Source organism: Cariama cristata, unplaced genomic scaffold (assembly GCF_000690535.1).
Source record: "Cariama cristata isolate BGI_N322 unplaced genomic scaffold, ASM69053v1 scaffold20634, whole genome shotgun sequence".
Lineage (NCBI taxonomy): Eukaryota > Metazoa > Chordata > Aves > Cariamiformes > Cariamidae > Cariama > Cariama cristata.
Genome location: NW_009613776.1, coordinates 7,896 through 32,604, shown reverse-complemented (window position 1 = coordinate 32,604; position 24,709 = coordinate 7,896). Strand labels below are relative to the sequence as shown.

General features: G+C 52.8%; 1 protein-coding gene across 1 annotated transcript in view; it reads left to right on the top strand.

The window, feature by feature from the left end:
* Positions 1-19,023, top strand: part of CEP164 (centrosomal protein 164kDa) — a 35,853-nt gene extending 16,830 nt beyond the window's left edge. The window contains 21 exon segments of the mRNA XM_009699163.1: positions 2,474-2,559; positions 4,136-4,285; positions 6,239-6,457; positions 7,724-7,855; positions 8,555-8,771; positions 9,358-9,435; positions 9,700-9,831; positions 10,131-10,253; positions 10,804-10,947; positions 11,167-11,250; positions 12,124-12,192; positions 12,531-12,709; positions 13,238-13,364; positions 13,785-13,852; positions 14,006-14,038; positions 14,040-14,205; positions 14,927-15,034; positions 16,146-16,260; positions 17,508-17,852; positions 18,276-18,342; positions 18,873-19,023. Of these exon segments, the coding sequence (XP_009697465.1) occupies positions 2,474-2,559; positions 4,136-4,285; positions 6,239-6,457; positions 7,724-7,855; positions 8,555-8,771; positions 9,358-9,435; positions 9,700-9,831; positions 10,131-10,253; positions 10,804-10,947; positions 11,167-11,250; positions 12,124-12,192; positions 12,531-12,709; positions 13,238-13,364; positions 13,785-13,852; positions 14,006-14,038; positions 14,040-14,205; positions 14,927-15,034; positions 16,146-16,260; positions 17,508-17,852; positions 18,276-18,342; positions 18,873-19,023 (2,793 nt within the window).
* The last annotated feature ends 5,686 nt before the right edge of the window (positions 19,024-24,709 follow it).

Below are 24,709 nucleotides of genomic sequence, written 5' to 3'. Positions count from 1 at the left end.
CCTGGAAGGGCGTGCTGCCCGGTTCGGCGGAGGGCTGGGCTCCAGCTGGGCTCACTCAGCCTTGCTCTGATTGTAAGTGAGTTGATCAGCTGCGCTGGAGGAGACCCTGAGTGGCAAACTTGCCACCTGTCCAGCAGAGAGGAGCAATCCAGTTTGTAAGGTGGTGTCTGGAGAATACACCTGTCCTCTTGTGCCTAGTAATGAGCATAATCGGATGTGAAGGGAAAACAAAACGTATGCCTGCTGCGTTCTCCCCCTCTCGCTGCAGCACAGTCTCTGTGCATACAGATGTCCTGCTGGAGCAGCCAGGTTTGGGGTTTGTTACGGCCCTGTCTTGGGGAGAGGGGGACTGGAAATGGTGCTCCCTGCAGAACTGCAGCCGCTCTTTTGTGCCTGCGGACAGAGGCTAGTCTAAAACGACTCTGGGCTGTAGGAATGTGCTTCCACATAATAAGCTTGCCTTGCTTTGAATATATTGACAGAATAGTCTCTTCTAAAAAAAAAAAACACACCACCTCTGTCAGCTACCGGAGCACGGTATCGGAGGTTTTTGGCTAGCGTGTTTCGGCAGGAGCTGTGGCAGCTTGCCGAGGCTGTGTGGGCTGCTGGCTGCTAGACCTGGCTTCTCTGCTGGCGGGGGGGCTGCTCCTTTCACCCCTCACTTTACAGGCGTTTCAAGTGCTGGCATCCTCCTTCGCTGGCCCTGCTGCCGCACTGAGGGTACAGGTCCTGAGAAGCTGGAAGGAGGTGTGCGGTCTAAGCTGATGTCTGCTGGAGATCCTTCTGCTGAGGTCCCTTGGGAACCGTGCTGTGCGGAGGGAGGAGGTGGCTTGTTGTCTGTCATCCCGCTTTCCTGTGTCCACAAGACCGGCTTTGTATCGTGAGCGTGTGAGATGTCCTCTGTCCCGCATAAATGCCAGGCTGTGTCCCACAGAAAACCAGGCTGCTGGCGGTACTGGGACCGCTGGGGATCCCGAGGCAACAGGAGGGGCAGGGCTCTCTGGTAACCTCACTGTTGAGGCTTAAAATCAGCCCTTGTTCCTTCCGAACGGGTGCTGCCTTCACCTTCTCAGGTGTGTCCAGAGATTCCTCCAGCTCACGGTTTCTGGGGGGCACTGCTCTCCGGGGGAGGTGTGTTGGGCAGGGGTACGGCAGTGACCCCGTGCACGGCCTTGGCAGCGTTACCCTGGGACTGGTGGTCCCTCTTCCCAGGAAGATCTCATTCTGTTGGTCTGGCTTCTTTCCCTTCACAACCAGCAGTGACTGAGCCAGGAAACATTTGCTGAGCTCCTCGGTTCTCGGGAACTGAAGTCATTAGTTAGTGGGGTGGGAGGGGGAGCTGCCTGGGAGGGCTCTGACCAGGCTGATGTGATGGAAGGTGACAGCACTTGCAGGGAATCCTTCTGCTGTTTGCTCGGCTGAACATTTGCATAAATTACTGCTGTTTTAGTTCGGTGTGGTTTTGGCCCTGCTCCATGGTGCGCTCCTGCGTGGCGAGGGCTGAGCTCACCTGCTGCTTCTGTGGTCCCTGAGAATTTGTGGGTGGGCTACTCTTCTGGGGACCACAGACCTCGACGGGGAGGATGAGCCCTTGCTGCTTTCTCACGTGGGGCTGGCTGCTTGGAGAGGGGAGTTTTTCCTCTCCCCAGGTGAACATGCAGTGCATGTTTGGGTGTGCCTACTGTGGGGACAGACCTGCCTGGTAGCTGGCAGGTGGGAGAAGGAGCAGCTGGTTATTTCACATTCAAATATTTGCTATCCGTATTTCCAGTATTTAATAAGCCAACCGAAGATGCTCAGAGTGTTACTGAGGGGGCTGGCTTCCTTGGCAGCACCCAAACCGATGTGTTCTGGAGGGGTGCAGCCAGAAGCCCCCGGGTAGGTGGGACTGTGTGTGCCGCCCACCGCAATCTGCCTGAGAACCAGGAGGCGAGGCAGGACCGAGTCTTGCTATGACTTTGGTCACAGCCAAGATATCAATTTGCTTTATGGCCACAGCGTGTTATTTTACTTTTGTGTGTGTGACATTGCTTTCTTAGGAGATTTGTCTCCTACGCTTTAGTTTAGTGCTACTTGAGTATGTAAGATGCCCTTCAGGAAAAATGCAAACCTGTGTCCAAAGTGCTTAGTGCTGGCGGGGAGCTTGTCTTTCCTACTGGAAAAGCAACCCCTAGACCACAACCTGATGGGACCTGGAGAGCTGAGCTCCCAGGCCTCTCGGTTGGGCTGCTGGAACCGTTCCCCCAAGGCCTCCTTGTGCTGTTGTGAGACCCTTGGCTACCTGCAGGAGAGGAGGCTGGCCCATTCAGCTGGGCCCTCGGGAGCAGCCTATGGATGCTGTTTGGTCCTTGGGCTTGGTGCCGATGTGCTGGACCGGAGCGGTGCTGCGCTTCGGCAGAACCACTGTAAGGTCCTGAGAGGTGTTGATGGTGAAGGAGCCAGCAAACTCCACGCTGTTTGCTTTTACCTGCAGGCCCAGGAGCGGGGAGAAGAGGAAAAAGACCAAAGCAAGGCCAGTATAGAGGAAGAGCAAAGCAAAAGAGCAGAAGCTGCTGAGAGGTATGGTACAAGCAGAGCAACAAGGGAGGTGTGGGCAGCTCTAGCTCCGGATGACTTTCCTGTCTTGTCTCCCTCTGCTCTGCTCACTGTAACCTGTACAGGTGTCCCCTGTAGAACACTTGGAGATGCTGCAGCTTCTCACAGGTCTTTCCCACTAAACCTCTCGCTTCTCCTGCCACCTCCTTAGTACTGTCTCAGCAGACTTCAGCTTCGTTTCAGCTTCTGGCTGGGTAGGCAGCGAAAGTGTGTGTCTTTCGTTTCCTTGTGACTGTCCCAGATGTGGAGCTGGCTTCTGTTTCCCTTACAGCTATCTGACCCTTCTCCAAGGCTGTGAAAGTCGTGCTCTTGCCAAGAAGGTCTGAACCTGTGAACATTGCGTGCTGCGCCCTGTGGTGTTTAACCATGGCAGACGTAGCCGCTGGCTGTTGCCCGACGACAGACCTTTATGGATCTGAGACAGCCACCGGTCTCGGTTGGAACTGGTCCTGCTGGGCTGCCAGCACTCGCAGGGCCAACCTGGTGCCTCTGACTGGGGGCAGAGGTGTCCAGCTGCAATGTGCACGGGTCTCTTCCACTGCCTTCCATAGAGGTGGCCTAGAGCAAGGTGCCGGTTGAGCAGGTGTAAACATTAAGCTATTTTATGTCCTGGTATGTGGATGTCTTGCTCTAGAGTGCGCCAGCTGTTACCCCAAGAGGCGTGCTGGCTTCCAGACCCTTAGTTACTGCAAGGACTGGGCTGTCTAGGAGCTATTTTCAGCCTGTTTGTGGCAACTTGTTTAAAACAGTTAAAATACTGTGATTGGTAAGCTCCTTGCTCTCTTGAGCCTCTCCCCCTTTGAGAGCCACAGCGTATGGCACTTAGAGATGAGTCGTGTCAAAACTCTTAGCCGCTACAGAGTTGTGTGTACTCTCGGGCACTGGGAACCAAGGAGCTGTTGCCTGTGCGAGGAAGACTTGTGGGCAGAAGAAGCTGCAGTCCACTTTAATGGCTGGGGTTTGCAGCCTTGTCCTTAGAGGAGCTGTTTGTGTGAAGGTCCCTGAAAAAGCATTCTGTCCGCAGGAATTGTCACGGTATCGCTTGGTACCTGGTTCCTAGCTGTGTGTCCTTTCTCTCTCTGCCTGTAAAGCTAGCTTGGGCTTGCCTTCTCTCTTCTCTGTACTTCCAAGTTGAAGTAGGACTGTAGATGTAAACATGCCTGCCAACATTTCCATCTGTAACTTGGACAACAGTGGGAGTATTGCTAATAGGGCTGACTTATGATGGGGAAACTCTCTAAGGACCTGGAAGGAGAGGGGGATAATCCAGAGAAGGGATTCAGCGTTTTGAGGCTGAGACCTGTTAAGTCCTCAGCTGCCTGTTAGTCTGGCAGGGCTCGAGGTGGTGGGAGCAGTTTGGAGCTGTGCTGTGCCTGTGGCAGCCCCGTGTCGGACAAATGGGTCCTGTTGGCAGGCATGGCTTGGTGCCCATTGAAGTCAGCCGCACGTGCCACCGTCCCTGTCTTGTCTACCTGCAGCAGCCTCTGGACTCTGGTCTGTGCTAATCTGGTCTTCTGTTACCTTTTTTTGCGCTGCAAAGCGAGCGGGATCAAAGTGCTTGTGAAACACCAGAAGAGAAGTGTTTTGCTTTAGAACATCCCAGTCGGGAGGAGGCTGTGGCCCGGGAGCCGGAGGAGGGATCGCTGGATAGCCTCATCAATCTGGAGGAGCTTGCTGCCCCACAGAAAGCGTAAGGGCTTCATTTCAGTCCCTGGTGTTGTATGCATAACAGCTTTTGTCCTTTTGTTCCCCTCTGGTCTCAAGTTAGCGTGTGAAGTCCGCACACTAGGAGATGCAGTTTGGTGGGCCCAGCAGAGCCTGAACATCTCCGTACGCAGAGCCAAGCAGCTGCGTCGCTGGCACGAGTGCCAAGTGAACAGCCTGTACCGGGGAGGGTGAGAACAGCAGCTCAGCCCTTGGGCTCTGTGGCCCAGGGCCCCGTGGGATGGAGGAAGAGCTGTTGGCTTTGCACTCGGAAAAGCCCCCTTCTTACCGGTGTCACTGACAAGGCTGTAAGCATTCACCCTCCTTTGAGAGACGCTTTCGCACAGGCTCCTGAGCTCACTTGCTGAGTGGCGCTGGGAGCGGGGCGGGGAGGATGGGGGACATGACAAAACCCCAACAAATCACCCCATTTTTACCACCACTGGGAGCATTGGTCGCTTTGAGGTAATATCAGAGCAGAGGATGGAAGAGCTCAGGTTCCCTGCAAAAGCCAGTGGTCTGTTGCTGCACTAAACTGATGCTCTTTGCAGATACGTACCCGCAGTTCCACTGCGATAGATGATCTCTGTAGAAGTCATTGTGCTGACTTTGCTTTCTATGTCAAATGACAGATCAGCAGATGGAACTGGAAAAAATAGGCAGTGTGTCTCTTGGGACGAAGTGGTGGAGAAGCAGTCTTTGATACGGAGACCAGCACAGTATCTCCCTCTCTTGGTTAGGGATTGTCTTGAGTTGTGTAGACGTGTGTGTATTGACTGGATCTCTTTGCAAGCGCAAAGCTGGGCAAAAGAAGAACACGATAAAAAGGTGGAAGCGGTTGAGTTGCTTTGCAGAGCACCCTGATAAATGACACCTGTAGACATCTATGCAGTCGGCCCAGAGCACGTAGCATTTTGGCGGAGCTCCGGTGAGGCAGGACTTTGCCAGAACCCAGCTACTCTTTCCTCTGTCTTGTTCTTTTCGCTAATGGCTGCGTAAGTGACCTTTTTCTCTTGCGACTCAAGGCTATGTTACGGGGCTGTTATTTCCTCGATTCTTGGCAAAACAGAAGTCCCTCTGCCTTACGCTAGCAGTCTCGGAGCACGACGAGACCTTGCTGCTCTAGCTTTCACTAGCAAAGAAGAAAAATTTGTTTCCTAGGCTCATCTTCGTTTTCTCCTCCTTCCCCTTTAGCCTGTCTCAGACCTTATAATTTTGCTGCTCTCTGTCTGAGAGAACTTAATTAGAAACAGATCGCTTATGAATTTTTTTTGGAGCACTTGGGGCTTTCTGTTGCCTAGAGCTGGCAAACTCCCGGCACGTTTTATATTGCAATTGCAGAAGAATAGATGGTCCATCAGAAGGGCACGGCCAGTCCCTGGGCTGAGAACAGGTACTGGTTGTGTCTGCTTTTGTGCCTGGCAGCCCTTGCCAGGGGTTCATGGCTGCTAGATCCTTCGTGAAGCGAGACCGTGTTGCCCTTGCGAGGGGAGCTCTAGTGGGCCAAAACGGGGGTTACTTGGGAACTGAGTGCTGCTAGGGCTGGGTGTTGTAATCTGTCAGTCGGAGTTTCTCTGGGAGGCAAGGAGAGGGCCCGCCGGCAGCGCGCGGGGACATCCCCAAGCTGTTACCTGAGACAACGTGCTACTCAAAGCCTTGAGCCTGTGCTGCGTGTTTCCCAACGGCCTTGTAAAGAGTGTTTTCCCATCGCAGGCTTTGTCTTCTGCCCCTGTGCCCCTCTGCCCACCTACACGGCTGCTCCTCAGCCTGGTGGGGATTCTGCATGTCCTCTGCCTTTGTCCACAGCAAAGCTTCTAGAGTAGGTGGCTCTGAGATTTGTGGCTTGGAGTTGATGCTGTTTGGGGGGATGTTGCTGTTCCTTTCATGTTGCTCAGTTTTCTGTCACCTGTTTGCCAAAGGAGCTTTCTATTTTTGGTAGGCAACCTGAGAAGGAAATCAAAAGCGAGGAGTCCTTGAACCAGCCTAGTGAAGAATCCTTGGAGGGAATAACCAAGGAGCTGGAGATGGAGCTCGAGCAAGAGAAAATGCGTTTATTGCAATTGAAGAAGGAGAAAACTCAGCAATTCCAGGAGGAGATGAGGCGGCAGGAGGAGGAGGAAGCTGAGAAGCTTCATCAGCAAAAAGAAAAATCCCTCAGGTACTTTCCTTTTTATATTCCATCTCCCCCCTGTTTCTCCTCCGAGCCTTTCCTAGCTGCAGTTTAATCGCCGGTGACAACCAGCTTGTGCTGTTGGAGGCCACCAGCTTGGAAGGGGTGCTGCTTTGCAGAGGTGTGGGCAGAGGAGGCAAGAACAAGGCTTTTGGGAAGGAGGAGTGCGGGACGCCTTGCCTGGCACAGATAGCCCTGTGTGTGAGGATCCGCACATCTTGAAATGAGTAGTGGTCTGCTGTCGGTGCTGTGTGTAGAAAGCAGTCTGCCCCGGGAAAGTGCTCTCCCGTACGGACGAGAGAGCATCTTCCCATCCTCTGCGAGACGAGCTCCGATTCGGTACACGTGCAGCTCTCGGAGCTCTGAACCCATCTCTTACGGTTAACCTGGGAAAAGTTTCCCGTTCGGTGCTTGGAGCTTTGCCGCCTGGCAGATGCTCGAATCCTGGGCTAAATGGTAGTAACAGGTCTGGAAACTGGAGCGTTAGAGGAGATGAGGTTACCCCAGAGGAACTATCTGAAACTCTAGTACCCTGTTGTACGGGGGGGCTTCCAGACAAGGCGTTAAGGAGTAGGTCATGGAAGTCTGTGCAACCCAGCCAGTGCATGAGGATCTAATAGCAATCCAAGGAGTGGCACAGCACTGGGAGCTGTGTCCTCTCCCTGGGGGGTTTTTTCTCTCAAGGTCTGTATTTTATTTTAGGTGGCCTTGACACTTACATTGTTAGCACACTGAACCAGCCAGAAACAGTACCTTGACAGGAGATGTCACGGGAATGCTGTCTTGGGTGCAGAGGAAGACATAGTAATCACACCTGAAGGGAAAAAAATGTCTATGCAGTAATAAAAACTGCAGTAAAAAGGGTGTCACAGAGATACGAAGCTTACGGATGTACTAATGCATCCAGGTACCTTGGCTGGGAGCCTGCTTTCATTTAATAGGAGTTGGTTTCATTTACCTGGGGGAAAAAAAAAAAACAAACCCCAAGTGCCACCTGTGGTGATATAGTGCACTTTAAAAATGTGCCACACAAGTTTGATGCTGAGGGGCTGGGTGTCCTGTGCCAGCAGCCAGGTTCTGACGGTATGGAGGAGAATTAATGGTCTGCAGCCCTGAGAACGCATCACTTGGGCAGGCACAACTAGTGCAAGTAGCAGTTGATCTAGAGGCCTTGGGCAGGCAATTTGAAGGTATTAAAGCCTCCTGAACCTTTTTCAATTCTTTTTTTTTTTTTTCTGGCTACTCATCTCTCAGGACTCTAAAGGAAGATTTGGCAAAGTTTTTTGAGGAGCAAGAGTTGCATATCAGAAAGGAAGAAAGTGAGAGGCTCTCAAAGCTGCGAGCCAAAATCACCTCGGAGACCGAGGCAGAGAAGGAGAAGATAAGGTGAAAAGTTTTGCTGGCATCCCTGGGGACAGACTGCTGGTTTGGGAGGGAAGCATCTTGTATGTCACCAGCAACCACTGAGGATGGAGGTCCTAGCCCTCCTGAGCCTTCCTGAGCTGGTACCCTGCCACGGTAGCAAGTATGAGGCCCTACCTGTGATGCCCTATGGGCAGGGGAGCTGTGTGTTAACAGAAAGCAAAAGTGATGGACCTTAATGACAACAGCTCTGCTGCCTTGGAGCTGATGAAATACTGCTAAATAGATGTGCAGTATGTAAGCGTCCTGAAGAGAGGTGTTGCTGTACTGTTGCCCCAGAGCTGTGCCCAGTCCATGCACACGAAAAGTGAGGATAGCCGCGCTCGGCAGCATGGCTTCGTTCACTTGGATGTCTTGGTCTAATGGCTTCTAAGGCCTGTGAAAACAACTGGAGGCGGCAAATGTGGCAGACGCTGCAAAACTTACATTTTACTTAGTTGACAAAGTGTAATGGATAGGTCTCCACCTGACTGCTTTGCTTATTTCCAAGGCCTTAGTTGATTCATCTGTGAATCTGTGTGCTGTGGTTCTCGGTTTCTTCTGTCTTGTGTGTCCTGTCCTATAGCAGTGTCTTCTCTTGGCTCAGACTCCTAAATGGAGTCCAGTGGTCAAGTACGGAATTCTGACTCGCCTCTGCCTGCGTTCCTGTTGCAAACCTACCAGGGCAGAGCAAGAGGTCATGCTGCAGAAACTACGGGAAGAGTGGGAGTCCCAGCAGGTAATGGAGAAGGAGAGCCTGGAGAAGAAGCAGCAGCTTGTTCTGGAGAAAATGAAGCTGGAAATGGAGGAAACTCAGCAGAAAGAGATGACTGAGCTGGAACAAGAGAAGGAACAATTCCTGAGTGAGCTCAAGGAGAGATTAGACGGGGAAAAGAAGAAGGTGAGATCTTTATCTCCAGCTAGGATCAGACCCATGCTGACCTGGCTTGTGTTGTGAGGCTGAAGTGGCGAGATAAAATGACACCTGCATGTCCTTTAATGATGACTGACTTCAGACATAAAGGAAAGATGCTAGGCATGCTGTTAGAGGCAGGGTTGAGGTGGGGAGGAGTAATCCTCCAGTTTTTTTACAATGGTGATTAAATAACAATCATTTAAATGGCTGTGTTGCATCTGAAGAAAAGAGAAGGAGCACTCTGTCTCTGCCAAGCTAAACAAAGCCATTTTATTAAGTCAGAATACCTCTTTGGCTGCTGCTTTAGTCCTCCAGAGAGCCTGGGGAGCTCTTGAATGGAGGCAGTTCGTAGTCCTTCCAGCACAGTGTGATTGAGATCCACTGAGATCTCCTGGGAGGGAAAGCACAGACAGAGTAAAAAAGGCACCTCATATGCAATCTGGTTGGAAAGGGGTTTACTGTTGTGCTTTTTTGGTGATTACAGATATATGTTAATTGCAAATGCATCTTGTACAGCATGTCCCCACACATAGAGGTTTTCCAGCAGATTGTCTTGCTCGTGTTCCTGCAGGCAGTAGAAGATCTAGAGAAAGAGTTTGCAACTGAACTCCAGCAGCTGAAAACTGCAGCGGAAGAGAAGCATCATAAGGTAAAAGGTGGTGTCCTTAGCGTGTAAATTGTGGGGTTTTTCCCCACACTGTCACCGAAGGTGGCTAGGGAGGGTGGCATTAATTTTTTTTTTTTCCACTTCCTAAATGTGGTTTTGGTCTGGCTCAGCATTTGGGCCTACTCCAAGTAGGGGGTGGTGAGACTGCGCGCGCTGATATTTGCCATGCTGCTTCCTCTCTGTAGGAGGGCACTGAATGGGTCTGTCAGAAGGGTGACAAGTCTCTGTGGGTGGTTTTCATGGCAGGTCATTTCCAGCCTGCGAACCCAGATAGCAGAGGCACAGAGGAGAGAGGAGGCTCAGCTACGCGAAGACTTGCGGAGAGCAGAGCAGAAAGCGCAGCAAAAAACGTGTCAAGTAACGGAATACGAACGCGAGGCAAGTGTTCATCTTGGGTTGCTGAAGGTTCTTCACCCTCTCTCCTTGGATGTGTGGTGAGGTCTGAGAGGCCACATCCCTGGCCCGGGGTGGCGGTGGTGCCTTGGGGGAGAGGACACCCCTGCAGCATCTCACCAGGGCGCGCGCTTTCTGTCACTCAGGCCATAGCCTGATCCTGCTTGCAAGGTACCCCGGACTTCAGTCTTTCCTTCCGCTCGTGGGAGTGGTCGCTCTCCTGGGGGGCTGTTGTAGCGCAGTGCTGTAGTTCAGAGAAACATCCTTCCATGTCGTCCCCTCAGCTCAGCGAGCTTATGAGAGAGAAACGCCGGGAAGTGGAAAAAGACCACGAGAGGAAAATGGAGAGGATGAAAGAGGAGCACCAGGAGGCCCTAGCACGGACTCGGGATCAGTATGAGGAGGAGGTACTGCTGGGGGAGAGCAGTGAATTTGGGAGGTGACTGCAGCGGCTCCCCCCGCTGGGCTGGCACGGCTGCTTGCCAGACCTGCCTGTCTCAGCGCTCCTAGAAATGGAAACCTCCTTTCTTCTAGGAGAACTGGGCGTTGCTGCCATCATGTGAAGTGAATTTAGGCTGGGGTTATAAGGATAAGCTGTCAAAATATTCTCTGTGCAGGCGACTTCCATATGCATTTGTGGACTCCTGTACAAGAGAAGATTGTTCACGTTTTTAGAGGTGCCTGTTCCAGAAGCCTTCTGCCTCCCATTTTTGAGTATACAGTCAGCAGCATGTGACAACCTTAGTTTCCTGGGTTGTTTCTTCTTTGAGCGATTCCCTCAGTGATCTTGTCCCTGCAAGCCAGAGCTTTTAATCCACTGAATTTGGCGTTTGCTCAGGAGGTGCTGTGTGATGGGCTGGCTTTCTAGAGAGCGTGTCCTGTGTCTTCAAGCTGGCTTGCTGGAGAACCCTCTGCTTCACTCAGATGCTTTTCGTGTTTGTATCTTGCACCCGACAGGAGAGAAAGCAGAGAGCAGAGCTGTTTGAAGGCCTGCGAAGCGAGACGGCACGCCTCCGACAGCACCACGAAGCGGAGGTGAAAGCTCTGCAGGCGGAGCTGGACGAGCGGCTTTCTGCGTTGCAGCACAGGCAGAGGGAGAAGGTGAGGAGAAGGCTTTCCTGAGCCGGTGGTTGTGACTTGGCTGCTCGGGGACGGCCTGGGTACCGTGACACCTTGGTTTGCTTGCCTCCCTCTACAGCCCAGGGTGGCCCCAGTGGCAGGTCACGCTTTCCCAGTTCTTGTTGTCCCTCCTGGTGGCAGAGCTCTGCCTGGTGGGTGAGGAACTGGTGCCGTTCTCTCTAACTCGGCATCTCTGTGCAGGAAAGAAAACTCCAGGATTTGGAAAATGAGTTTGAAATGCGCACAAAGAATATCAAAGCCAGATCAGCACAGCTCCTTAGCCAGGTGAGCCAGCCCCGTTGCGCTCGCGGAGGTTTCCTAGCCTGTGCTGCTCCTCGGGCTGCTTTTCCCTGGGGGGGGACTCTTCGGAAGTGCTCAGCCAGGGCTCTTGGTGCCATCCAAGTTACAGGTCAAGCTTCCGTCACAAGTCGGAGCAGGGCTAAGCGTTCCTAGTAATACAGCCTCATGGCTGACGCTTGCGGTGAAAGCCAGTGCTTTGGGAGTCAGTAAGTGGCTGTAAGAGCGACAGAGAGGGATCGTAAAAGCCTTTCAAGTGGGATGTCCTGCTCAGCATCGCTTCGGACTTTAGTCAGTTCCTTCCTGGTTTGCTGCCTCTTCTCCCTGCTGCTGTGAAAAGGGAAGGAGCGCTTCTGGATCTCAGGCAGCAGCATGGGAGAGGGAAGCGCTCCGAAGGCTCCTGTAGAGCTGGCAAAAATCCTGGCTGATGCTCTTGCCTGCCGGATCTCTTAAGTCCTGGCCTGTGCCGAGGGCCACAGCTGACCTTGCTTCTGTCAGCCCCTCCTTTCCAAGAAGTGCTGGAGTGAGGAAGTAAAAAGGTGGAGAAATGCTGGAGGCAACCAGCGGCTTCACAGAAGCAAGATCCTGCAGAAATGGCCCTGTGCCTTGAATACCCTGGCAGCTGAGCAGGACAGGATGCTCTTCCCACAGGAACGCAGATATTCCCAGCTTCTCACTTGAAGTCAAATAAAGGCAGGGGAACTTGAGTGTGAGTGGGGGGGGATAAAGCAAAACTGATGAAAATCCTCAGGTATTTTGAAATGGTCTTGAGACCTAGGCCTGAGCTCTGCACTTGAAGTGCTGCTCGGTGTCGGCCGTCTCCCTGCTCTGATGCTCACCTACTTTCTCACCTGTACATAGGAGGAGTCTCTGAGAAAGAAGAGGCAGCAGCTGCTGGATGAAGACAGACGGGCTGAGGTACAAAGAGATGTATGTATGTCTTAGCTCTGGAGAGGTGCTGTGCTGCTTTGGTTTTGGGGGTGAGGGCAGCATGCTAGAACTACGGCTTTAAAAAAGAAAAGCAAACTGTTGCTCCTAAATTGTGAGTGTGCAAATCCCTCCCTGCCTCAGCCTGGAGTGCCATTCTGCTGGGAGTTTGATTGGCTCCGAACTCTGTCCCAAAAAAAGACAGTCCTGTTCTAGGACTGGTGTGTGCATTTGTAGCTGTGGGACCTGTGAGCTGTGCAGGTAGTGAGCTTTTCCACGTTGTACATCTTTTATTTTGGTGTTGGGGAAGTGACTGAGGGATCTTTTTTATTTTCTTCTAGGAAGCTGCTTTAGCCTCTCAGCTCCGCCTGGAAGAGAACAGGAAGGAGCATGCCAGCCTCCTGGAGTCCATCCGGCAACTGCGGAGGTCTCTGGAAGAGCTCCGGGACCAGAAAGCTGAGCTGGAGGCGCAGGTGGACTTGTTGCAGACCCGAAGCCAGAGGCTGCAAAAACGCGTCAGGTATGTGTATGAGAAATTTCCACTAAAAAAAAATTCTACTCTATGCCCCTAACAGAAACATTTCTAACCCAATGTGGCCTTCCCTTACCTCTGAGCTTCTTGTACGTTGGGCCATATTCCTTCAGAGTCCTAATGGTGGTTTTACTGCATGCTGAGGGTGTGGAGGTCCTGGGGTCTGTTTCTAGATCTGTCTCTTCACCTCTGCTTGTCAGGTTCATTTGTTTGTCTTCTCCACATCTGTCTTGTGAGGTTAATAAGATGCTTTGAGAGGGGCACTGAGATGCAAAGAAAAGATTTTTAAGATAACTGAGCTTGTGGGTAAGGGTGTGAAGCAATGTTTCCCTGCCCAGCCAGGGGTTATGCTTGACATCACACCGCAGACCTGATAGTGGTGGTGTCTTGCACATCTGTGGCCCTCTCCCTCCTGGAAACTGGAGGTTGCTTTGGCCACCACCGCAGCCAGATTTCTGGGCTGGATGGACCTGCAGCCTCATCGAGTGCCACCACTGTTGCCTTTTCTTTGGGCAGCGAGCTGGAGGCAGCAGTCGGGAGCAAACAGGAGGCTTTAAAAGAACTGGAGGCAGAGGAAAATGTGGAATCGCCAAGAAGGAAAACTGAGCTCCGCGTTGAAGACACGACAGAAACTATTCAAGCTGTGAGTAAAGCAGACTGTGTTTGCCTTGAGAGCTGAGGCTGTAACGTGCTGGAAAATCCTGGCTTTTGTTCCTTCTGTGTGAACTTGCTTGAGATGCAGTGAGGCATTTTTCTTTGCCAGGGGACATCAATGTGTTTTGTAGTATTTGTTGATTTCTGGTCTGTTATTACAGGGTGGGGAAAGGCAGTGTGGTGGATACTTGAGGGCCCTTGGAGTCAAAAGCAGGGCTTGAGTCAGGGATGGAAATGCCTTTGTTAATTGTTGAGTCACATAAAGAACATCCCTGGCACTGGTCTTGGATCTGGGCAATACCATCATGATGTCACTTTGAATTTTTGCTCCTAACTGCATTCTTATGGGTTCTTGAGGTTGTGTTTTCCATACATATTTCTTAGTTTTTGAAATGTTTCAACTCCTCAGCACTCGTCCAGAGAGCCTGCTTCCCCACCCTCTCAAAGCTGTGAGGACGGTGACTTCCAATTTGATCAGTGAGTATCTGTACGCCGGCCACTTCTGGAAAATGTTTTTGCTGGGGTTTGTGTGTTGCACTGACAATCTGTTTTTGGGGAGGGTGCTGCATGAGGCTTGCAGGGTGGCACAGCTGGCACAGAAAGCCAGGAGCATGCCTGTCTCTTGTGTAGTGTCAGGAGCTACATCTCTGCGGAAGGGATCTCTTGCCAAAGAGTTCCTGGTGCGCCAGACCCGCTCCATGAGGAAGAGACACGTGGCGCTGAAGGCTGCGAAGCAGCAGTGGCGCCAGGATATGCAGAAGGCGCAGGAGGTGGTGCAGGACCCTGACAGCTCCCAGCTCCTGGAGGGTGTGCGCAGGAACCTGGAGGAGGTGAGCCACTGGGCACTGCCTGTGTTCAGATGTCGGGCATCGTGGCTGCACAGATGAATCCACAGCCCTGGGATCGATTCCTGGCTCCGCAGGTGCAGCAACAGGCAGCTGTTGGGTGTTCAACCCTCCTGGCAATCGGACCTTGTGTGTTTTTTATGACAGATATGCAGCATTTGTCCCTGCTGGAGGTCTTGGGGCCTTAAACATGGGGAAATTTTTTTTAGGGGTTCCTGTGTCAAGCAAATTCCATAACGCCCTTTTTCCTCATAGCGAAGGAAGTGACAGGTGTCCGTCCTATCAGTAGGCACAAACTTATGGTTGTAGCTCTACAGTGATTTCACTCTTGCTTGGAAAAGGGTTCTCAAGTACTTGCCCGCTCTGCTGATGTGCCAGCCAAAGACAGGGAAAGGTTATCGTTTCTTTCACTGATGATAGAGAGCACTTATTGTTTGCGGAACCAAAGCAGTTGACCCTGTTGCATGTGGGGTTTGGAAGGGAAGCCTCCTTTTCTTTGGGGTGAACTTGCTTTGAGGCACGTGCTCTGCCTTCTGTACACTCTGCTTCCCAGGCTCTTGAAGACTTGGGAGCAGTTTTACTCCAGTGGCATGGTTTCCTGTGCCGAGTAGAAGTGAGATAATGAAAGTCACCGTGACCACTAACGTAGATTATTTCCTGTCATTCTTTGATTTTCCTCCTTGGCTTGGCTGTTGATTGACTGCAGGAAGCAAAGCAGTTGGACAAGATGAAGTCGACTATGCGAAAAGGACAGGTGCTGCTGAAGAAGAAAGAAGAGAAACTAAGCCAGTTGGAGTCCTCGCTGCTGGAGGAGGTAACCACCAGCATCCCTGTTGCTTGGGCCTGCCCAGCTGCACTCCCACCCTGCCCAGAGCTCGTGGCCTCCTGCCCTAGGCTGGAGTCTCTGCGGGGCTTTTGGTCCCTATGAGGGCTGTTTAGCTGGTTGCCAAAGACTGGTATTTGCCAGCGGAGCTGGGTTTTAGAAATGCTTTCTCAGGACGCTGTGTCCGAGAATGCCGGGAGAGAAGGACCAACCTCATTGCACTACGGCCCCCGTGATTCACTAGGTCTGCAGTCAACAGGACAAATGTGGGCTGGGGTTTGGTACGGAGGCTTTCCTCCACGGTGCCAGCTTGCCAGACAGGGCTGCTGGCGGCAGGTATGGGCTTGAGTGGAGAAAACCTGCTGAGTGCACTGCCTTGAGAACCTTGTTTGTTAGGTCGGAAAGGAATTGCTGTTGACACGGATACGCTGAAGTATCCTACGATATAAAACCTCACATCGGAATGGTCGGATCTCTTATTACCGGTCTGTGTCTTGGTCAAGATGGCAAATACTGTGCCTTCCCTCTGCTGATGACATCTGGCCTCAGTTAAGCGTGCGACTGCAGAGTGGATATGGAAAGCAGCCTGAAAAAGCCGCATGATTTGAGCCTAGAGAAAACAAGGACAGATCACCTCGTGTGAGCTAGGATGGAGTCTGTGTTCCTGACCAAGGCAAGCCTTGGAATCTGCTCGGCTCTGCCTGGGGCTATGTGGCCTTAGGCAGGGCAGCAGCAGATGCAAGAGCGTGAGACCTTTGGTCAAGCACTTGTCCTTGGTGCAAAGACAGAACCTGGCCCATGCAAGAATTGTGAGGCTTATTTAAAGCACAAAACACTTTGACTTCTGCCTAAAACGGCCCACTCACATGGCTGTTGGATTTGGCCTCTAGTGCATCCATGTACTTTCTTCCAGAGACCAGGCAGTCTCCTGACTCTCAGATTTTGCTGTCGGGGACTGAAGATGAGTCTGCCTTCGCTTGGCCTGTGCCTGACCACGCAGTCCAGCCTGTGTAGATTAGCCGTAGGCAGTATTCCAGTAGCTCTTAGGTTTTAGGGACAATACAGCAGGTCTTATTTGCCTTGTTTTCCTTCTTTTGACTAGCTTTCAGATGAAGATACACTGAAGAGTGCTGCATGCACGAAGATGGTGACTTTTGATCTCAGCAACTCTGAGGACACAAACAGCACATCCAGTGTAAATCTCCATCAGCCTAAGTGTAAGCGTCTGACTGGCTTGATATGCTGTGCCCGATGTATTGTGCTCTAGACCTAGTTCTGGCTTCCCCTCTCCCCTCTCATGTACCTTCTGTTGTGCTCATTAGTGTCTAAGGCAGGTCTGCTCTCCCTGGCTGGGACTGCTCTGCATATACCACCGATGTGAGAAACTCTTCCTGCCTGGAGAGGCAGATAAGAGGATGAAATCTGTGCGTGAACTTGCCTTTTAAAGCTCTACCTTTGTTTTTAGAGTGAATTATGAAATCTGGCTTCAGCTCTTTCCTCTCTGCTGTTGCAGAGCTGTATCACTCTTCTGCAGATGTCCTGGCTTCCTCTTCCTCACCTCTCTGGCCAGAGAGGCTGCTGCAGCTTCCTCTGGCTGCTCCTTCTGCTTTTCGTTGCCTGTAGCCAGAGTTGTGCGGGTGGGAAGAAGGGCTCTCCGTAAACAGCCGGGAAGGCAGGAGGGGTGTGCTGTCTGCAGAAAGGCTAGCAAGGCTGAAGCATAAAACTTAGAAAGCTGCCCTGTGGCAACAGATGGATGAGCTGCCCACTCCGGGGGGTTGTCTTCTGACCCTGATTTAGTGAAAAAATCTGCAGGCACAGGGGGAACTTAAGGGTTTTCTCTCACCATAAGATGATAGCCCTTGTATCAGCACGATCTTACTGGTCCTGCCTCTAGCCTGGCTGGTGGCCTAGACAGCTTTGCTTTTTATGAGCATGAGAAGTGCAGCGAATCCGTTCTGCCTCTCACTCGGTTCGTGTGTGGTGAGGCTGTTGAGATAAAGCATGACTTGCTGTGCCAGGGTCTCTCCTGAGAGGCGGCAGGGTGTGGTACTGGGGGTTTCAACATAAGGCAGAGACAGCTCTGCGAAGGGCTTGCCGTGTCCGAGGGACTCACGGTTTTGTTAATGGCTGTACGGTGCAGGGGTACAGTAGAACTCTGCGGGATGGAGCAGGGAGGTGACACACGCCAGTGCATATCCAGACTGGTCCTGCGGGCCCCCTTCTCGCAGCGTTGGAGGATCTCATCCTCCGCTGGGTGCCTGAGCAGCTTCCGAGGCAGAAATCCTCACTGTCAGTCTGTCTCCTCTGGCTCCAAAGCCAGGTTTTTGCCTCTGTGTCCCCCTTGGCACCGGCTGATCAGACTCAGCTCGGAGCGTAACAGGCAGTGGAAGGCGCGCCTCCTGCCAGGGAGGCAGCGTCCCGCTTGCCTTCCCAGTGATCCCCCTCTTCCCTTCTCTTCTGCCAGTGGACTTGAGAACCGATTTACGGCCTGCCCCCCAGCCAGACAAGATCCAGTACTTGACAGACTCTCTGCAGCATATCACCAGTGAGCTGAACGGAGTCCTTGGCGTCTTGGCCTCTCTGAACAACCACCAGCCTCCACGCTTCACCTCAACGCCCTGCGATGGACTCTCTCTTCCCACGTGTGCCTCCTTGGCAGGGCTTCGGGCAGGTGGCTCCCTGGTGCCCCCCACCAGGGTGTCGCTGGACCAGTGGACCTGTAGCACTGGGCTGAGCTCTAGTCGCTCTTTCGCAGCTGGACAGTCAGTGGACAGCATCCTGGCAGAGAAATGGCACAAGTATTTCCCAGGTCGGTCTCCTGTCCTTTGTCTGCTTGCTTGCCTATGGCTTTTGATTTCACAGCCCTGCAAGTTCTGTTTCGCCCTTCCAATGCTGGTAAGGCCGGAGCCACTGGTGCTGCTGCTAAAAAGGGTGCTAAGGAGGTAAGGAATGAGAATCTCATTCCAGGAAGTGCAGCGTATGGCTGATCTTGTCATCCTGCTTCTGGAGCAGTTCAGCCTTTAAGGTACACCCAAGAAAGCAGCCCTGCCTCACTGAAAGCCTCCTGTGAATTGCAGATAGGGCTCACCATCTCTTGTCTCCTTACCACCACTGTCCTCAGCAGGTGGCCCTGCTTCTAGGGACAGTGTGTCAATAGTACAAGAGAGCAAATGCACCCAGATGTGAAGACTATTGATTTTTGGAGGGCCTGTATTTAATGTCTGTTTCCCAGGTGGGTTCCCATCACTCGGTGGAAGTTCTAAGCCTCTGGACAACAAGCTGGGATACGTACCTGCAGAGTAAGGGTCTTGTTCCTTGAGTTGTTATTTCACTGTGCTACTCTTATTTCTCTGGAATGAGTTATAGGTCACGTATAACAAGTAGGTAACAGAATCATAAGCTACATATTAAGTAGACAAGTTAGATGCTACTGGTTATTCACTGCCACATGCTTAGCATTGCCTTGTAGCTTCTGCAGTGAAGCTGCCATCGTAGTTGTGCCGATAACCTTCGTTCCAGGACCGGGGTCCAAGGGTGCTGGCATTGGGCCACGCTGGCTCTGCCGTGGTGGGTGATGCTGCGTGGGTGGGTGGAGTGGGGGCTGCCACCTGAACCTTTCTGATCCTATACAGATGAAAAGGGAGGACAGCAGCCTGATAGTGGGTGGCTGCTGCGGCTTTTCTCTATGATGTGGACTTTGAGCTGAGAGGAGGCTGCTTTTTGTTAACTGTGGCTCTTTCTGTAGCAGCCCACCACACATCTCTGGGATCACTTCTACCTAGACTGCTTTTTTCCCACTTGTGCTGTCTCTTTCTCTCACGTGCAACAGTGAACAAATACGGCTGTTCCAGCACGCCCCGTTCCAGAGCCGTGAGTCAGACAAGACGAGTATTCAAGGAATGATTGAGACCAACAAGAAATGGCTAGAAGACTTCAAGAAGGATTCAAAACTGTATCCTTTCCCTGGGTCTGGTCTTTAATTGCACTCCAGCTTCCTGCAGCAGGTAGGAGGACACAGCAGGAGGTGAGTGAATCGGGAGCACTAAAGCATTGAACGGCAATTTCAAAGCCTTAGCCTCTATTTTAGTGTCTGGTTCTGCAAAGGAATATGGTGCTTAGCAGTTAGAGCATGAATGACCTCTTTGCTCTTCTTTGAGCTGTACTTGACCGAGAAAGTCTCTTCCGAAAGGTTGGGCTGTGATGCGCTTTAGTGCCGCTGCTCTGCCATGATACGCAGCAGTTGGAGCTGGTAGTATGAGAAGTTAAATAAAATTAACCGAAGAGTGCGGCAGAGAAATAGGGGGCCTAGTCTTGTCGGAGACGAGGGTGCCTGGAGATGCGTGGACCCGGCACGTGGGGCAGCTGCGGGGCCGGGCAGGGAGGGCTGGGGCTGCCCGACGGAGCTCTCAATGAGGCATATCGTAGCATGCAGTTGGATCAAACGAGTGAGACCTCCCCGTGCTATTAGCGGGGAAGTTGTGTTGTAACAGCTTTACGCTGGGGCTTTCAGTATCCGCTCTGCAGCGTACGCTGATATTAGCAGCAAATCCCTCGGGCCTCCAATAGCGCATGCTGTCCTGACCACGGCGCTCCTTTGCGTTCCCTAATCCCCCTTTAATTCCATTTGACTTGGATGCAGCAGGCTAAATACAGCACGTGTGCGCAAGGCTGGTTCCTGCCCCTCAGTACCTGTCCTGTCTGCCGGCTGCGCTCGTGCGTGCTAATTCCTCGTGTATGCCAGGTTTTTCCTTCACCCAGCTGCCAGACCTCTCTCCATAGGTGCCCAGAAGCCCCCTGCCAGCAGCTCCAGCCTAATTCAGCTAGGACTGGATGAGAACAGGCAAATTAAATTGTACCATTAGTAAAAGGTGGGACTTGGCTCTGGAGAGGTGACGGCGGGGGCCTGCGCCATCTCCCTGAGGACACATTGGGTTTCAGTGATGCCCAGCCATCTCTGCGGTGTCTTTGCCCTTGAAATGAAGTCTCTTTACAAGAGCGTGGTGGAAGAAAGAAGTGAACTTCCCAGGTGGATTTTTTCTAATCCTGTAATGTGTCCAAATATACTTTATAGACTGTTTAATCCAGTGGTGAAATATCAGGGCTTCAATAAATCAACAGTGTTCTCATTAGTATTCTAGCGGTCGTGAGCCAGAGCTGTGAATCATGGAAGACTTTGAGTAACTGGTCAAGGGGGAGGATGCGAATCCAGCTGAGACTCTGCTAGAGGAAATGTCGGGAAATGAGCCCACGCTGATGCCCAGCAAGTGCTTAGTGGCAGGGAGGCCAAGTCCATCTGGCCTCTGGCACGTGTATGAGCAGGGGAGAACGAACAGCAAAATGGCTGTGGAGTCTGGGGACAAAATCGGGGAATGGCACGTTCTGGCTCTCGGGGCATGTTCCTCTCTTGGGGTGGAAGCAGTAGGAACTAAACCAGGAGTGGCTTCTCATGGCCTCTCTGGAGAAGCTCTCCCTGCTTCCTCGTTCTGGCATGCCAGCCAGAGCTGTGCCGCGTAGCTGTGGGACGGGAGCCCTTCTCCTGCCTTACAAATGTGCCGATGGCAACGTGGAGCGGGGATGGCAGAGGGCGTGGGGAGGGGTCCGCTGGTGCAGGCGCTGCGGAGGGACTCAGCCTAGTGTGAACGTCGAGACAAAGCCCCACCTGCGTCCTTCCATGCCCCGGGGAGAGGGATGCGGAGCTGAGCTCAGCAGCTGGGGTCTCCTTCTGCACAGCAGGGCTGGGGAGATGGAGGGGAGCTCTTGGTGCCCAGCCTGGAGCCTGGCACCGCTGCTCCTGCAGCAGCTCTGCTGGGCTCCTGAGAGTGGGAAAGGGGCTCTGTGTGGCTGGAATCCGTGCTGGGAGGATGACGGACTGATGCTCGGACCTCAGCTGCGAGACGGTGACCCATTGCTTTGCTCACCAGGTGGCTGCGGTGGCGTTCCTCTGGAGAGGCTGTGTCCAAAACCCATCACTGCCCTGCTGGGATGCACAGAGCTGGGAGGGGGCAGGTGGTGCTGCTCAAACCAACGAGGAGAATTCAGGCTAGGCTTTCATATTCCTGAGTGGGAAATGTGGTATTTGGTTGTCTCTGTCAGGATTTCCTCCAAGCTGACTTTAAATATTTTATGCTCTTAAAAATGCTGAACCACTTGTCTGTTGAAGCCTGCATTTCAAGGGATCCCATCTGTGAGAAATCCTCTTCAAAGCTGGTACCCTTAGAGATGGCTGATGCAGGGAGGCTGGTAAAACTGCTGCTCTGCACCCTTTTGTGCCGTCTGTGTTCCTCAGCGTGGCTGACGATGTGCAGCGGAGTAAAGCAGAGCCCCCTCCTGCTCCCCTTCCCGGGTGTTGTGTACCGGCGCAACGCTGCGACAGCTCATGCTGTGAGCGTGGCCCGGGAATGTTTACATGCAAATAGAAATATATTTTTGATGAACACCACTTATACAGGCATTCTTCAGAGTTTATTTTCTTGCTGATTTTCTTAGAATTTTTTTAATTACTTGGCCAGCCTTTGTCCTAGGACAGCTTGATCCTCTGTTCAGGCCCGTGTTCTCCCACCGTCTGGTTGCCACCGAAGCACAGGGTAGTCTCTCTGCAGGCACTGCCAGCAGAGAATATCCCACTGGTGTCTTTGAGGAAATCCTAGCTAGCTCTTACCAGCTCTGGCTGAATGGGAAGACCTCGGATGCCCACAGGGGATGGTGGATGTCTGGAGGAGGTCCTTTGTTGGAAGGGATGGATCAAAACGCAGGTTTCCCCTCCCAGTCCCCCTCTGTAGGGATTTTACTTTTTTGTTGCCTGGCTATCGGTAGGAGACATGGCAGCCCTTCCAGTTAGGTGTGTTAGAAGGGACCCTACGGTTCTGGCTTTCTGTAGGGCGAGGAGGCTCTCAGCCTGGTGGAGGCTGTGCCTGAAGCCACATCGCTGAGTCCAGTCTGTGTTTGGAGAAGCAAGTATTAGTAATGGGGAGAAACACCTGTTTTCTTAGCAATAACTTTCTTTGAAACATGTTCCTTTTGCCTGTTAAAACCTGTGATAGCAGCTGTATCTGGCTTCGTATGCAAATTAAATCAACGTGAGCCTGTTTTGTATGATGGTGATGTTTGTAGCTCTTGTTTCTTATTGCAATGTTCTGTTGTAGCCCTAGATATCCAACTTGTACTTACCTTTCACATCTTCCCCTTGCTTGTCTCCAGGCCGTTTCATGTTTTGTCTTGTCAAGGTCACTTATGGCAATTTCCAAGACCGCTTCAGCTCACTGTGGCTTTACTACCGTTATTCTATTAAGTATCTGGCCAGGGTAGCAAATGGAGGGGCAGGTAGAAGGCTAGAAGACAAAACAACAGAAGGGATTCTTCATGGGGCTTTCAGCCAGCAGGACAGCTTTTCACGGGCTCGTATCCTGCTCTTCTCAAACCTGTCATCCAGTCTCGTTACAATGGCTGTCTGGCTCTGGAGCTTGACGTCAAGGTTGGAGGACGGGCTGCGCGCAGGAAGGGTCCGAGGCGGGCTCGGCTGGGTGCCCAGGGCGGGTGAAGGCGCTCGGGTCTCTGCCGGAGCGGGTGGGGAGTTCCCCTTGGGAAACGGGGAGAACTGTGCTGTGCTGGCTTTGCTCCGGAGCTGTTCTCCGGCATCTTGGGATCTGTTAAAATCGGCTAACGCTGCAAATTGGCTGTTGCTACAGATTTCTCCACTTACTTCGGCGCAGCCGGGAATTTTCCCCAAGTGGTGTTTCAGGCGCTGCTGCGGCAGCGGTGTGTTTGCTGGAGTCATGCCCGTGGGATCGCTGAATAAAACAAGGGAGGGAGGGTTGGCGATGTGCTGTTCTCTCCCCCTGGCTTGTTCCTTCCCCTTCTCACCTCCTTCCAGCAGCCCTGGGACACCCGTAGCAGCCCTTCCCAGCTGTGCATGTTTGCTCTTCTGGGATTTTTTTTTTCCCCCTGTTAAGGTAGTCTCTCATGAAAGACTCAGCTTGTCCTGGGTCTCCAAGCGCTGCTGCCTCTGTCCAAATGGGGCATTTGTCGCCTGTGTCCTGGCTGGGGACTGCAGTGCTGAGAGCCTGCAGATGTGGGACACGGCCGGGGACAGCAATGATGGGGACAGGGCAGGTTCAACACCTGCCCTTATTTTTCCAGCTCTGATTCTTCTGCACAGTGCATTGCTCGCTGGGAATCCTAGGTCCAGATGGATGGGGATGTGGGGAGACCGAGTGATCATAGTGGGATTTGAGCTCCCGGTACAACAGAAAAACCAAACGTGGTCGGAGGATGCATGGGCGTGTGTAGGGGCTGGGATGCCGCTGTGCACCGTTGTGGTCTGCCTGGGGAGGGAGGGCTGGAGAAGGAGGGGTGCCACTGCTGCCGTACCTGCTGGGGAGGGGAAAGCTGTGGGAGCTGGAGGACTGGTGAGGCAGAGGAAGAACAATACGTGGATCAGCTGGTCATCCAGAAACGGAGGCTGACAGAGGCACACCCTTAAAGCACAAGCCACCACCAAACCTTGAATCGCCTCGGTTCTTGCTGTGCATGATCTGCACTTGCGTGCCTTTGCCTGCTGGAGAACTGCAGTAAGAACTACGGGAGGAGGTCTCTGATGGCGACGCAGGCTGTCCAGGTAGGTGCTCTTGGGGATGGATCCCCTACCCGCCTCCTGAGGCAGGCGCTGTGCAAAGAGGACAGGGTGTCTCAGAAATCGAGTCCCACCTGAGCTGTAGGGGCCTCCTGGGTGCGGGAGGCTTTGCTGTAATCCTGCTGAGAATCAGTCCTGAGCAGAGGTCTGCCCCGGCTCGTGGGTCTGGGGTGCGTGCACGCATGTGCGCGCTGGCCTGCACTCGTACGTAGAGAAGAGGATTTGCTTTTTCTGGAATGTCAGTACTTGTATATGTTGGAGAAACTCGGCGATTAGAAGAGCAAAAGGACAGTGCACGATTACTTTGCCAAGATGAACGCAAGCCTTAAGCTCATTAAGGGGCTCGGCCTCTGCCTGCCCATGAAGGGGCGTTCCAGTCCCCGGCTGCTGGAAGAGCGCTGTGCGGTGCTCCCGGAGCTTTGCCTTCCTGGGACGGAGGGAGCCCCTCGCACAAACCAGCCATGCTGGCAACCCTGATGACAGCACTGTTCTTTGTGGTGAGAGCATTTGGACAGGTGAGTCTGGGCTGGCCTGGCAGCAGGTAGGGTTTATTGCTTTCCATTTTATTGCTGGAAGTGTGTGGTTTATCTTATTAGGGAAGGTAATGAGTTTGGGGAGCGTGGGCTGGGGATGCTGCGGCTCCAGTGTGGCTGTGGCTGTGCCGAGAAGCCCTGCAGCGGTCAGCGGCCCGGGGGCTCTGCGCACCCTCGCAGTTTCCCCGTGGTGTTGGCTCAGGAGCACACCTGAGTTCTCGTCAGCGTGGCGTTAGTGGGTGTACCCGCAGTTCCCCGATGTGCCTGTGCACGCGGGAAGCAAGTGCGGGTGCTTGGGCTTCCCAGCCTGGCAAGCGAGTGCTGCGAATGGGCAAGTTGAGTCTGGGAGGACTCTGGGTTGGGGAGGAAGGAAAGCCCTGCCCTGTCTAGGGCTGCTCTCTGTTGGGGAGAGGAGACAGTGGAAGCATCTGCTAGGTAGGCTGGCCGCAGGCTGCATCACCAGCTTGGCTGACTTTGAGGACAGTCGTTTCTGGTCCCGCTGAC